The sequence below is a fragment of the Sinohyriopsis cumingii genome, chromosome 11 (assembly GCF_028554795.1).
Source record: "Sinohyriopsis cumingii isolate HCF-2022 chromosome 11, ASM2855479v2, whole genome shotgun sequence".
Classification (NCBI taxonomy): domain Eukaryota; kingdom Metazoa; phylum Mollusca; class Bivalvia; order Unionida; family Unionidae; genus Sinohyriopsis; species Sinohyriopsis cumingii.
The window spans coordinates 92024029-92039157 of NC_142971.1; the positions used below are offsets into that span (position 1 = coordinate 92024029).

Here is a 15129-nt window from a genome sequence, read left to right on the forward strand (position 1 = left end):
AATGTGTGGGTATAGGTGCATGGCAATCCTCAAAGTAGTTTAGGAGTAGGGATAACTAAATTGTGCTAATGGAACACAAGGATGATGTATTATGTTAAACCTGTTAATAGCAGCCACCAATAGGAAAGGGCAGAACTGACCTATGTGCACAGAACTCTGTACGTTAATTTACTTTTCAAAATGGGATTTTGAACAAATGCCACGTACCAACTATCATTATTGTTATTACTATTATCATCATTATTATTACTAGGTTATCAAGATTTGTTATGAACACTATTAAACAAAGCATAACATGTATATACATGTTGTTCTCTCCCAAATTTATGTGGAACCCAAGGGTACTGCTTACTTTAACCCATCCTATAAATTAAATCATCACAGACTTAAAATAACCACTGGCCTTAGATTGTTTTGTGCACCAAGACAAAACACTAATTTTACCACTGATTGATAGCTTGCATATGAATGTAAAACAGAGGATTCAATCAGCCAATGTATATAACTTTTAGGCTTAGATGCACACATCTACAACATCTAGATTGGCCAGCTGCTGGTATTCAAAGGCAGTTGCTTTATGAGGCTGTAAGGAAATCAAAATAAGCTATATATGTTTATTATTTGTAACCATGACCAGAAACTTTGCCTGTTTTTGTACAAATTTTACTAACTATATGGCCAATGACATTAATGAAGAGCAACAGAACTTGCATCTGTTCTTAAGGATGAACTTTTTCATCAGAGATAGCCTTAAATCACAGTGAAATAGATGAAGATATCAAACCATACCGATCACTCTAGTAAAAATGAAGACTTTAATTTCTGCCTTGGTGATGTTTCCCACCATCCAGCACATAAATTGCTCAATCCTCCACCCTAATGATAAAAGTTGCCTCATTTTCAATTGTGACATATTGATAATGCAACTGGAGTATGGTTATTAAGAAAGAAAAGCAATGTTTACAAATTAATTCTGGTGATATTCCTTAAACTTTACATTCCACATGAAGCAAAGTTTAGTTTGGAGAGACTGAGTAGTCACTGTTGGTAAGCTCGATGACCATTTAAAGCATTGAGAAACCATTATTTGATTAGGAAACACCTGGTCACTGACTGCAGGTGACCATTATATACATAAAATGTATATAGGAAATTTGCCAGGGGCAAATAAGAATGGCCATGGAGACAGATTTAGCTATTATCTCCGTTCTTCAGGTTGAAAAACACTGTATTGGGTACTGATTCCCTAGTTTAGCTTAAATGTCAAACAATCACATAAGGATCATTTCATATATTATCTTGTGTGAAGCAATTGTTTATTATGAGGGGTGTAAGCAAGATAATTACTGATTACTGATGAAATATTGAGAAATATTGTTCCCCATTCACAGGTCATTAAGTCTATAGCTTACACTAAAATTAGGAAGATTATCTTCACAAGGGTGAGGACCTACGAAGGATGTTCCAGCAGGGTGCTGAATATTAACAATTTATCAGTGTCCATCAAGAAAAACAAAAATGAAACAGTTGCTTTTCATCAGTGTGCTCAAGATTTCCAGCAAATAAAATAACAAGCCAGATGTGAAACTAACTCTGAATAAGGGAGGGGCCAAATCCAGATTTCAGGGGACTTGGGCATCACACTCTAGAACAAAGTGTTTCCTCACATTCCTCTTAGGAAAACAAAAACAGACTCCTTACCTTTCATTGTTGCACACATATATGACTTAATTCTCCAATGTGCAAATGTCCAACATCTCAATAGGTGTCGTATGTCTTGCCAGATCTATAGTCTAGGGTATAAAAGTCACAACTATGTATTTCAGTTCAAAAATTTACTTTCAAGATGTACAATGAAAATGACATTTTCACTGGAAGAAATACTGCATAATGAACCATATACAAGGCCACCTTCTTAAAGGCTATTTTTCAAGTCACTGTGAAGCTGAACTAACAAATTCTCCAACATTCCAGCGCCTGCATTTCTCAACAAATCTGTCTTCAAAGTTACATGTTTATAGAAAATAAATGAACTTTTTAAGCACAATATTTCAGAAATTCAACACCAACTCAAAAGGTGCAACACGGCCAGCATACTACATCATAACCTGGATAGCTGCTACATAATTTAATTTTATGTTTTTACTTCTGCTTTCCTTGTCTACCAAACATCTTGAATAGGACTGTGACTAAAGTACCAGACAAATTGCAAGGAATCTGTCTGTATTAATCTTATTGCTAAAGGCTAACTGGTTGCTGCAAACATTTATGTGAAAATAAATCTGGCAAACAAAAAAAACCCCACCTAATTTCAGGTACAATACAGTAAGCAAGATCAGTCAGGTTTGACAAACTCTGGCTAGAATATATTGTACTGCTTAAAGGCTAGCTATCAGACCTGCATCATTCTGAAAATCTGGGCCATTTTTGATTAAAATGATTTAATATGGTGTGATCTACACATTTATTTTTTCAAACAATAAAGAAACATCCAACCTGGTATAACTTAAAGAGTATTGAAAACTGTCCCTTAAAAACCAGAATGAAAAGAGATTACATAAATTTTCACACTTAATTACATTTGTGTTGCTAACATTTATAAAGTTAAATATGAAATAAGGAATTGAAAGTAAAACTCATTAACATTGTTGTTACTTACAACACAGATTTCCTTATCAATTGAATCTTCCTTTTCATGTAAGCAGAAAAATGCAATGATCCTAATTCAGCTCTTTTTATGCATTATTTACCAATGATATTTAAAGAATGGTCCATTTGTGGAGGTCAGCAGATACATTTATATTTTACAATCCAGCAATTGATACCAATATCACTGAAAAGCACAAGGGGATCATTTGGAAGTTTAATAGTCCTCCCCTCTGCTGATAACTTCTTTACATGTCGGACGTAATAGCAATGTGTGTTCAAACTGTGCAGTATAGCATCCCTTAACATCACATAATGGAGGGTACGGGTCAAGGATTCCTGTATCACACAGATTTTTAAGGGCCATCAAGTACTTGGTTTCCCCCAGTCGGTCCAACCAGCGCCTGCAGAAGGCCAGTGTACCAAAGTTCTTGTTAATCACGTTCAGAAGCTGCTTGGATTTTTGAAGCCTGAAATGACAAAGTATTTTTGTATTGTACACAATATGGCCATATCTGATGGTGGATGAGCTTGTACAAAGTTGTGAGATTTTCATGTCTACATGCTTTCCTTTAAATATGGACAAATCCTATTCCTGTTTTTTTTGTCTGTAAATTTTTAATAATGGATGCTTTATTTGATGAATTATCATGTCTTCATGACAGAAATTTTTCTGTCAGGGCTATTCCTTTTAACCATACATGGTACCCTTGAGAAGCACGTTTTTAAAAATATATACCAGAATACTCTGTTTACTCAAAGAGTTCATATGAAAATAATACAAAATTCTAAACTGCATCTTTAGGTGACCGTTTCCACAATGAAAGCACCTCCCCTGGGTCCCAAGTATATTTTAATGGAACAGCCCTTAGACTTGCTCAATTTTGTGCAGCAGTTACAGAGAACCAATCATTCAAAGGTTTTCATACTTCTAGCAACCATGGGCATATTTGATGACAGATCAGCATAGGATCTTAGTCCTGTTGACAATCTGTGAGTAGAACTCATGTGTTGTTGTCAGGTGATGCAAGCATGAAAGTAAATTGATTCAAGTAAATTGATTCATAACATACTCCCCACCAGCACAAATCAAGCATAAAATCTAATTTTTCCTTCTTTTTTTTTTTTTTTTTTACCTCAGGGGTACATGACCGACATCAAAGTTCTTCATGTAATGAGAAACTTCCATATCATCATGAACAACTCCTTTTCCTGTGCTACCAAATGTTTCAATGGCATAGAACTCCATTTCCTATAAAAACCGAAAATACAGAAAAGAATGTTACAATATGTTAGAATCTTATATATAAAACAAAATCTATTAATAATGGAAAGATCATAATCTATAGATATCTGAAGAGAGCTTATCTGTACAAAACTTGACCAGTAGCAAACTTATCTTATTCTATAAAAACTGCGCAAGACAAGAACACTTTCTAGCACTACTTATAGGCTAGCATATACAATACTTCCATCTGGTCAGCACTCACTATTCCTCAAGCATGTACAGAAATATGTACCACTCGTCCTCGTAGCACTATTGATAAGTTATTGTACAATGAAATAAATCTCACCAAAGGGTTTGCAAAATCAGCCGCATCACAAGACAGTTGTGGAGTTTTCTAAATATGCATATAGATTCCCAATACTCCAAAGTTCTTAACCATAGCACAACCCCTACCTGGAATTGCACATGCTAAGAATTACTTACCTCCATACGAACTGCATCCCCTCCCTTGACAATTGGAACAGTTTTACCCCCATGTATCCTGTAAGGTCCAATAGAGTGACCATTCAGATTTCTAATAGACTTGACTTGATATGTTGTACCATCCAGCTCTACTTCATAGGACTCCATTACTTCTTGAATTGCTGCTCCAACATCACATAACCTCACATCTATACCTGACTCCTAAGAACAATAACATGGAATAACATGGAACTTAAGTGTTTTAGCATACACTTTAGATATAATTAAGATATTATTTTTTTTTTAAAATTAAAGCCACAAAATGAAAAGATTTGTATTAAGAAATTATCATATGTACAAGTAAGCTGGTCTTGACAGGACTAGTACATTCATTGAGTTACATTCGATAAATAAAGTTCCTTCTTATTATTATTATTAAAAATTACAAAAGAAAAACAATGGAAAGTGACCAAAAATTCTAAAAAGCTTAAGCAAGGCAGAGCTTTTACAAGTCCTAATTTAGTAAATACTGATAAAACATTTTGTGAATTAAATTGCAGTATGACTGCTACAGTGGCCCAAGTGGTTAGAGTATCCACCTAGGATATGGGAGGTTGCAGGCTTGAACCCCAGCTGAGTCATATCAAAGACTTATAAATTTGGTATGAGCAGCTGCCTTGCTTAGCTCAGCATTAAGAAGCTAGTGTTTGTAGTATTCCAACTGGTGTCAGGATAATGTGACTAGATGGGACATTGTGCCAAGTGTCTGCAGCATGATGCCCCAATGCTAGACATCACTATATACAGTGCCACACTTCAGACATCGTAGTTATACAACTCAAATTATTAAAACCACATTAAAAATCCAATAACACACACACTGCAGTAAACATAGGGCTATATATTAACTAACTTTCCAATATATGTTTGCATGATTTGGGTGTGGAGCAGTGTTATGTACATCTTTATTTTTTGGAACTCCTGGTACATGATTATGTATAATTTTTAATCATGGCTGTAAACCATGCAGAATATCTTAGTCAAATTTTATATACATGATCTGAGTATCTTAAGAGCATAGTATATACACAGGATCTAAAAACAGATGCTTATGTATGTGCTGACAATTTTTAATAATAATCTTAATAATAAGGCTTAATAGCTTATTTTCTCAGTGGCTGATGGGGTTTTGATGTTTCTAGAATAATTATGTAACTTCCCATTACTTGGGCTAGGTCAATGAACAGGTCAAAGCGACAAAATGAGTAGTGTTATTTGTTACGTGGGGTCTATTTTGAAGTACAGTCATAATAGATGGTGTATATAAAGAGAGAACTAAGCCATCAGATTCATACGGATTTTGGAAATCATTTCCATTTCTTGTGTTCTTGCTACAAGTCTGCAGATGTGTTTAATGGTGTAGATAGATATTATCTGAAGGGAAAAACACTAGTTTGAACTGTTCAGTGGAAACAGAAAGCGCTCATTATTTGGAATAAAATATTTGTCTGCAACTGTTATTAATTATTTTAAGGAATTCTGGATAATGCAATTTTGACATCAGTTCCGGAAGTTTTAAATTTATAAGGAACTTTTCATTCATTTAGGACTTTTGTAGACTTTCATAAGATTAGTCTGGATTCACTTCATAATACTTTAATATTCTCTCACATTTTCATTTTTAACTTTGATAATTAAATTGTTTGTTATGGTTTTTCTTTTTTTTTTCTTTCTGTTACTTAGTTTGTGACTACAGAGTTGTAACAACGCAGTATAGGATGAATTATGCCATGCTTTCCTGACTAGATTACCTTAATGCCTGTATTTGTTGCTTCTTTCACAGCTTCTACGAGGCGATCATATTTGGGATTAAATGTGAGGGTAAATGCACAGTCTATAATTCTACCTGAAATTAAACACAGACATATAATAATGCAGGTAAGTAAGTGACCATAAAAGAACCAATACAAATAGTCATTAACAGTAAGTAAGCTGTGTATGGATTATTCTGCACTGAGCATGACTTGGCACATATGGGTATGGCTTGGCACAGGCATACTGTAAAATTCCTATTTTACTCCAAATTTAGTGCCTTTCTGTTAAATTCTTAAATTTTTCCATATGATAAGTGCTCCAAAATGTAGCAATTTTTAATTCAAATCAAAACAAAATCTAAAGAGTGACAAATGTGCTGAGCTATCAATTTCTACATTTTGTTCAAGAGGACCATTTAGCAGCTCATTCAATATTTTCAAGGATGGATAATTTTCACAACAAAAGTATCACAAGGAAAAACACTGAATATCACATCAGAATGATTTCACTATAATGCTGACCAAAATTCCTCGGAACTACATTAGCTACCTTTAAAAAACATATTCGTCAATGGAATAATTTTTCCCTCTCAAAAATGATTCTTTGGTAACTCTGCAATAAAGAAGTGTCATTTTAGATTTCATAACTGATATTTTTGTTTAGTATGCAATGTAGATACAGTTATCTCTTGGGTACAAGCTTTTTTTAATCGATTATGCAATTGCTAAAACCTCAAGTTTAAAGACCCAATGAACATTATACTTCTGTGTAAAAAAAAAGAGATCCTATTTCTTAATCCATGAATTTAGGTATCTTACGATAATGGGATCTTTTACAAAACCACAAAAACTGACATCAATAAAAACTGATAAATGCAGAGTATTCAAATTAGTGTATATTAATATAAACTCTAAGTTCCAGGGGACAACTGCTGATAACAAATGCTTCTTGAGAACTGAGTTATATTTTTGTTCAATCTGCATGATTTCCAAAGTGGATCTCCAAGAAGTTTATTCTTAACTTATTATAAGGTGGCTCTGCAGAGTCTTCTGTTTTAAAATTGAAGCTAACATATAACATATTTCACCAGACTAGTAAAATTCCTAATAATACATATTAATCGCAGGGTACTGAAGTAGTTAACTACACAGGCTTAAGCAGAAAATCATTCAATATGTGTATAATGAGTTGCTGAGAATCTGACAATAAGCCGACTTATGCAGAAAACTTTGAGCCAGTTCAATGTGCTAAACAGGGAAATACACGAGTGAAGCAACTAATTTATTACAATTAGTATTGTCACTGGGCTGTGCAACTCAACATAAAAAATATCATACTTTGTTGCTCACTTCCATACAATAAAAATTAAATAAATTTAAACGGAAAAATTGACATCATTTCATCTTTCTTTTTTTTAATCTCCTTCCTGTCAAGAATCATTTAGATTTGGATGTATTTACATTCCTCTGACTTTAATGTGAGGATAAACTGACCATTTATATGAGTTCCAAAGTCGATCTTGCAGACATCATCATACTGTAAAACAGTGGTGTCGCCCTCATTGGGTGTGTAGTGAGCAGCACAGTGGTTGAGGGAGCATCCGGTAGGGAAGGCCAACCCTGCCTCCAAACCCTTCTCATTTATCAATTTCCTGGCTATGCCTTCAAGTGTCTCACTGATACAACAGAAGAAAAAAAATCAACCATATAAACAAACCTGACCGAATTACTGGCAATCTAAAGTAAATGAAGATATAAATTTTTAGAGTAAAATGTGTTTCAACGATAATACTTGCTGTTTCGTAATACATTAATTATCTCACATATCCAGCCACCCCCAACAAAGCTAACACATGCATTTAACATTTATTTTGGATTCTTTTAGCAACAAACATACTAAAATGAAGTCTGCTTGCTGACCTGAATGTCAGATAATGGTGATCACCCCTTGGATTGATAATTGGTACTAAATCCTGTCAATTGTCAGTTCCTAAACAAATATATTTGTACACTATTCCGGCAATGCAACTGTGGAAGAGTGTGTGTCCATAATATGAACTGATATGTATTATCAAGAAACATCGGTTACTCCAAAAATTGGTTCCTTCATCAAATAAATTACCCAATCACAATAAATTCGAAAAATAGACATGGGGCTGAAGATGTTAGCATTACTAGGTCTCAGAGATCGCTCTGGTCTCCTACTGTATATGAAGCAGCATTGACTCTCATATGAGATTCAGGATAGGGTCAGCAGTCAATGAACGGATACGATTTTGCAGAAAAAATATTTGCTGGTTGTTCTGACAAATTTTCTGCTCCTAACGAGGCCATAAAGTCTGTCTTATTTTTCTTCACTAGAGAAAATACTCTTTCACTGTCTATGTTGCTGTGAGGAATGCACAGGAGCTGCAGCACTTTGGTTCTTCCACAGGAAAATTTGGAAGTGATCTTTGAGTACAGGATCATTTGTCGGAACAAATGTTTAGCATGGTCTCCAGCTGATAAAGGTAGATTGTGTTTGACAAGAAAACTCACAAATAATGCTTCAGCTTTGGTAGCCTGCAGTCTTCTGCCGAGGCTTAAAAATATTCCAGAGCAGAAATTTGCGAATTCTTAATTTTCCCAATTTCTGGGGTTTTTTTGCAACCGATGTGCTTCTTCACATTGTCTCTGCGATGGCACACCGAGTGCAAAAAGCATGATGAATATCAACGTTTAATGGCATAATGCACGGCCAAATTTTGATATATTCCAAATTAAACTGTACTTTTTGACTAATACATTTCTTTTTCCTTGGTGGTGAAGACATTTTCAAGATCTTACATGCGATGCTGAACGATACTCAAATCAGTGTTGGTGACGCATGCGTGGAGCAAAATTCCAGTTAGGCCCCAGTTTCTCGCAAAAGCATTTGTAAAACTACTCTTATACATATCGATTAAAATAGGTTAAAATGCTTGCTACCGGGCCAACTGTACTAATCAGCTGTAGATCTACTAATATCGCGACCAGCAGTACCGGACCGTTTTGGCAACTGTGAATATCATGACAAGCGTTTGACGGGAAATCGTTTTTTTTATATTAAAGATTTAAAATAATTGAGGATTGGAGAATTCGTGAATTTTTGGCTTGCAGCGTGAATCGCTGAAAAAGTCATGAAATTCACACCAAATTCATGAGGGTCGGCAGCTATGAAATATTTCAGAGCTGAAATCTGCAAATTCTTAATTTTCCCAACTTATGTGTGTTTTTTTTGCAACAGATGTGTTTCATCACATCGTCTCTGCCACTATGCCGAATACTAAAATTTGTGGCACACTGTACAAAAAGCATGATGTATAGCAATGTTTAATGGCAGAATGCACTGCCAATTTTTTGTATATTCCAAATTAAACTTTCAAGATCTTACATGCAATGCTGAACGGTAATTCCAATCAGTGTTGGTGATGCATGCGTGGAGCAAAATTCTGGTTAGGCCAGTTTCTCTCAAAGCATTTGTAAAACTACTCTTGATATATATAGATTAAAATAGGCTAAAATGCTTGCTACCGGGCCAACTGTACCAACTGGCATTAGTTCTACTAATATCGCGACCATCAGTACTGGACTGTTTCAGCAACTGCCAATATCATGACTTGCACTTAACGGGAAAACGGTTATTTTATTAAAGATTTAAAATAATTGAGAATTTGTGAATTTTTTGCTTGCGGCATGAATATGTGAATCGCTGAAAAAGTTATGAAATTCATGCCTAAATCGTGAGGATTGGCAGCTATGCTGGTCCCACCAGGCTGAATGAGCCATCTCAAAGGCAAAAGCTGGAGAGTACCAAATATGACCACCTTCCCACAGCATGGATGATGTCAATCAGGGAATAGTTGCACTAGAAAGCTATGCTGGAGATGACTGCCCTAACCCCAAGAGCTAATATGCAATAAATGCATCAGGTCTTGGGTTAGGCCCTTGTAGAAGATAACATAACGGCTCAAGGATGACAGATGGGCCACAGGTGATCAAGTGATCTAAAGCACTTGCCTTTAACAGTCATTGCCACCTTGCCTATGTCTGCATGGGTGTAAGTCTCAGGCTCAGCCATTGTAGGTATGAAAAAGCTTGCCAGTATCTTCATGTGGGTTGGTGGTTCTTACCAGGGTTTTTCTGAAATTTCTTCTTCCACCAGTTGTACTGGCTGCCATGTATAGCCTACTGTGTGTTGAAAAATGAAGTTAAACCCACAACAACAACTAGGAGGACAGATCCCTTCATTCTCTAAGCATCAAGATCCCCATCAAATCATCTGCTTACGTTGCTTTAGGTACCACTTCAGAGTCCGCACAGGGTCCTATGATGTGATGTGATTTTTATTTTTAACATAGCTTTAACAATTTTTCAGTCGTATAGCTACGAAGTCTGCAATGTGGCAGTTCATAGTGATGTTTAGCACTGGGGCATCATGCTGCAGACATGTAGCATGATGTCCCACCCAGTCACATTCTGGGTCAAAGACTGGTGAGACAAAGGTGGGCAGCTTGTGGTTCCACCTTGTTGAAGCATGTTGATCATTGGACACCAAAGTGCACAATTGTGATGAAAAAACAAAGGAAGGGACCATTCCATATGAATAACCTGACCTGGACAGAAGAATTCCTGTCAAGAGCCAAGTGTGGTTGCACCATTAACATAGGAATGAATGTACCCTGTTCGTGATATTGAGCTGGTCAAGTGGATTGGAAATTAAGAGTCACTGAGCCAAAAATGTTTTTTTTTTTTTGTGATGGGCACATATAAAGACAGAAAATGTTTCTAACCACCATCGATGTGACAAGAAATACATTTTTATTCACATTATAAAATGTTGGGCAGACATGTTAACTGCTTTTACATCCTTGTCCAACATAGGGAATTGAAAATGGTACATGGTGGAATGAATCTTGTAACACACAACGAGAACATGGCTGGTATCTGGCTTTCCAAAAAGGAGGCTTTAGCATTCCCTGGTTGACACATTTGGACAACCATTTGTTAATTACCTTAAGTTTTGCTGACTGGTGAAGAGGACAGAAAGGAGACTCATTTTCGCTGTTGATGTCAACTAATGCTTTGATTTTACAGTAATGCATTGTGGTACAACATGACAAAGCACACACCCAGTAAACAGCTGTGACAGCAACCTCAAAATTAAACTTTTTCCTCTACATGGTCTGGTCACAGAAAGGGTGGTTGATCAAAAGTATCTATACATTCACTGTGTGAATATTCTTGTCTTCATCTGCTTCCATTTCAGAATAAACCATACCCTGAGGTAATGATGACATGATGCCATCATCCCTTAAAATACCACTAATACCCTGTGGGTAGGCAGTGAAAATAGGAAAAGTCACCTCTGCTTGGGATTTTATCGCATCTGGGAAACAGCTAATGTTAGCTGGAAGAATGGTCAGTCCCGCTGTCAGATGTCTGTAATCTGGACTGGTCAAGTTCAGTACCAATCATGCTGGCAGCAGGGCTGGATGACGGATTTTCCGCTATCTTTCCTTTACCCGATCTGCTTGTGTAACCATTGGCTTGGCAATATGGACAGATTTTTCACCAAGATTCCAATCCTTATAAATATATGAATCCACACATCTGGCTAAATGGTCAGATCTATCATTAAGATCCCTTAATAGAGTCCTTGTTAGTATGGCTAAGCCAGCTCTGGATGGCAAGATGGTACTAGACACTGGATCCACTATATCCAAAAAATAGCCTTGTGGGAAGACTTATACCCACTAGACAGCCTAAAAATGGGGAACAATCCCCTACTGTATCTTATTAATCAGAAAAAGATAGAAAGGGAGAGAATATTTGGCTTTAAGTTAGGAAATGCATTCATATCTCCTTCACCAGTCAACACATCTGCTGCTGAAAGGCTGCCATACCCAACTCTGTACCATATTTGTATTTATCTCAAGTGGAAGGCATCATCATTCTGATTCTATGTGTATAGGTGGGTGGGTGGGGACTCCAGCAGTGTCTGTCATCAGGCTTATAATTGATTCTGTATTTGGATGAATACTTAGTACATCTGTACTGGTCCTGCATGCTTTTCCCCTCTACTCTTGCTTTTTGGTGACTTTTGCAGAAATGTTGACTATATGTCCTCAGACCACAAATTTCACACTCTGCACATGGCAAAAGGGGAACATTCTGTACACTCCTGACAGAATTCGTCTCGTCTTCCCCTGCTTCATATTCCTTGTATTTACAGCATTTAGGAGACATGTTTCTGAAAAGGTTTCATAGAAATGGGCAATGGGAAAGAGTTACTGCCCCCTGTCTATATAGACAGAAAAGAGGAATAATACATTTTTTGTAGGGTTGGATTCGGGAGGTAGAAGGCTTATATTCAATCTTAATGTGATCAGGGAATGTACTCAAATGAGAAATATATTAACAAAAATTGACCACAATCTATTTGGACTATCTGAACAATTTCTACAATTTACAGAGAAGTTGTGAATGATAAAAGTTTGATACATTTGGAACTCCTTAGTCAATCCTTGCTCCATAAATAGCTGAAGTGGTCTGAATGTCAGCTATCAATTTATATTCAAGGTATGAGCCATAGGACTGACCTTGAACTTGCACATGAAATGCAGAACCATTTAACCTCACATCCATCCATCTGGGCTGTTCCAGGAAAACATAGAAGGGACCCAGGGAAGACACTTTCAATGTAGACCAGTCACCCATAGATACAATTTAGAACTCTGTATCATTTTAATTTGAACTCTTTGAGTAATCAGAGTACCATGGCATACATATTTGAAAACACTGCCTTCTCTGGACACCATGTGTATTTAAATGTAACAGCCCACAGTAGTTTTCCAAAGTTCAGACTGTTATATAGGTCACCAGTTAGTAGTTTTGCTATAATAATATTGACACTTGGTCCTTTATCAAAATTTATATCTCTCTAGCTGCTCCCCTCTGCCAACTATGCCAAAGCAGCTTGCTAGGTCACAACTCTTTACACATGTCTATTAAGATCATCTCATCTATTACATCTGTTATTCAGAGTGATGATGAATCCCATTGCTTTATTTTATTTTTCATTAGTTCATCACTAGGTCGAACTAGCACGTTTGACATGCATTGGCCTCACTCATAACCATTTAAATGCTTAAACGAATAAAGTATAGCTTACAGTGCTTCAGCAACAGAGATGAAGATCCTAATAAATGCACTGAACTCTGGCATGAAGCATATTTGAAGAAAAAGACAATGCCCATAAAATCAATACAATGAACCATTCAAAGGGCAATCAGTCCTGTATATCCAGAACTGTTTACTCCTTCAATTAAGAACTGAGAAATTAACATACACCACCAATTAACAAAACCTATGCTTACCAAATCTCTATCATGGTCATGCCTGGTTTAATTATTTTCTTCATGTACTGCCTTGTCTGAAATGATACAAGAAACAGTATGTAATTGCACAAGAAAATCCTTTGTTAAAAATATATCAGAGATGCTAAACCCATCTCATATGGAACCTTAGTGTCAATTTAAAAACTTAAGAAAACATAAAGAATTAACTGTGATCTGGTGGCATACTGTGAAAAAAACGGGGTTAAGTTGTTTAAAGCTGGAAACAAAAGCAAATACATTACCTGTCTGTGAGCTTCAGCAGCCTGACGCATCTCCTGATACAGGTATGTGTTGGCACGTTCAAGGGCTCTCTTCTCTTCATTTGTGAATCGGTCTTTAGCTGTTTGACTGAAATTAAAATAGTGTTATTAACATTACAGTACTGTGGTATTTTACGTACAAAATCAGGGCTGCATATAAGATTTAGTCAAACTGGGTACTATCCCCCTTAAACCTAATGGGGTGGGTGGGTAAATCCAATATAAAAAGGGTCCAACCTGGTCATAGTTGGGGTATTTCTCTCAATATTAAAAAGTAACTAAAAATGAAAGGAAAAAGAAAGTGGGTTTTATAATGTATCCAATGTTTAACTGATGTCAAAATATGAAAATGAAATCCTTATTCTCTTTTTTTTAGCACATGTTTTAAAGGTTTCTCTTCTTAAAAACAAACACTTGCCAGTCAAAAGTCCATAAACTAGGCTGCATTTCCATCATAGTGTCAATGACTCATTATGTCACCCACAAGTTCAAACAGTAATGAATGCCTGTACTTGACTGTCACATGTAATTACAATTGAAAGTCTTGTTGATAGGAAAGTACAACATGTAACATAAAGTCAACAAACATGAATACCATGCATTGCATGAAGGCATTACTATCATTCGTGTCGTTGTATATCATTCAATTCATCAGCAGAACAAAACCGCACAGATTCTGGTCTGCTGGCACTTTAAATGATAGTAGTCTGACAATAAAAGTCAACCCTAATACGCATGACGTGGGGTAAACATCTTATAGCCATAACAACCAGTCCTGCTGAGCACCAACAGGAAAACTGAAGGACAAATTTTCAAAAAATATATTGTAGCTTGAAGCCCATACTGATGCAGTCATACAGCTTAGAATATAACTGCTTTATTAATAATGTATCTACTCTGATGCAATTTTCTTACTGAGTAAATCCAGGCAAAATCTAGTGACTACATTGTTCAGACTTTGTTGACCACCATTTCTATTTATTGAAATGTTATAGTACCTGAGGTATGCCCAAAGTCAGTGGAACTAAAGGTGCAATTTCTTTGACAAAATTGAATATGTCTACTCATATTTGGCCTTATGTGACCTGACATATTTGTTTCATTAAAGAAACTTGACTGGCAGTTCAACCAAATTTGTCATTCCTTGGCTACCATCACTCATCAACCCAGTGAAATGGTGATCCACACAAACAGGATCAAAATGGGAATTTTCTACATTTCATGGAAATAAAGTGCACGATTCATGCAAATTTGTCCCCAATTCTTATTCTTTGCATGATTATACCTAAATTCAAACAGTA

The 15129-nt window shown here is 36.0% G+C and overlaps 1 protein-coding gene across 1 annotated transcript in view; it reads right to left on the reverse strand.

Moving 5' to 3' along the window:
* Window positions 1-1820: 1820 nt before the first annotated feature.
* Window positions 1821-15129, reverse strand: part of LOC149788999 (uncharacterized) — a 29488-nt gene continuing 16179 nt past the window's right edge. The window contains exons 5-11 of the mRNA XM_089975155.1: window positions 13811-13916; window positions 13548-13603; window positions 7645-7826; window positions 6148-6242; window positions 4358-4558; window positions 3783-3898; window positions 1821-3116 (exon numbers count right to left, since the gene is read on the reverse strand). Coding sequence (XP_089831281.1) covers window positions 2864-3116; window positions 3783-3898; window positions 4358-4558; window positions 6148-6242; window positions 7645-7826; window positions 13548-13603; window positions 13811-13916 — 1009 coding nt within the window. The 3' untranslated portion in view covers window positions 1821-2863. The remainder of the gene's footprint in view (window positions 3117-3782; window positions 3899-4357; window positions 4559-6147; window positions 6243-7644; window positions 7827-13547; window positions 13604-13810; window positions 13917-15129) is intronic.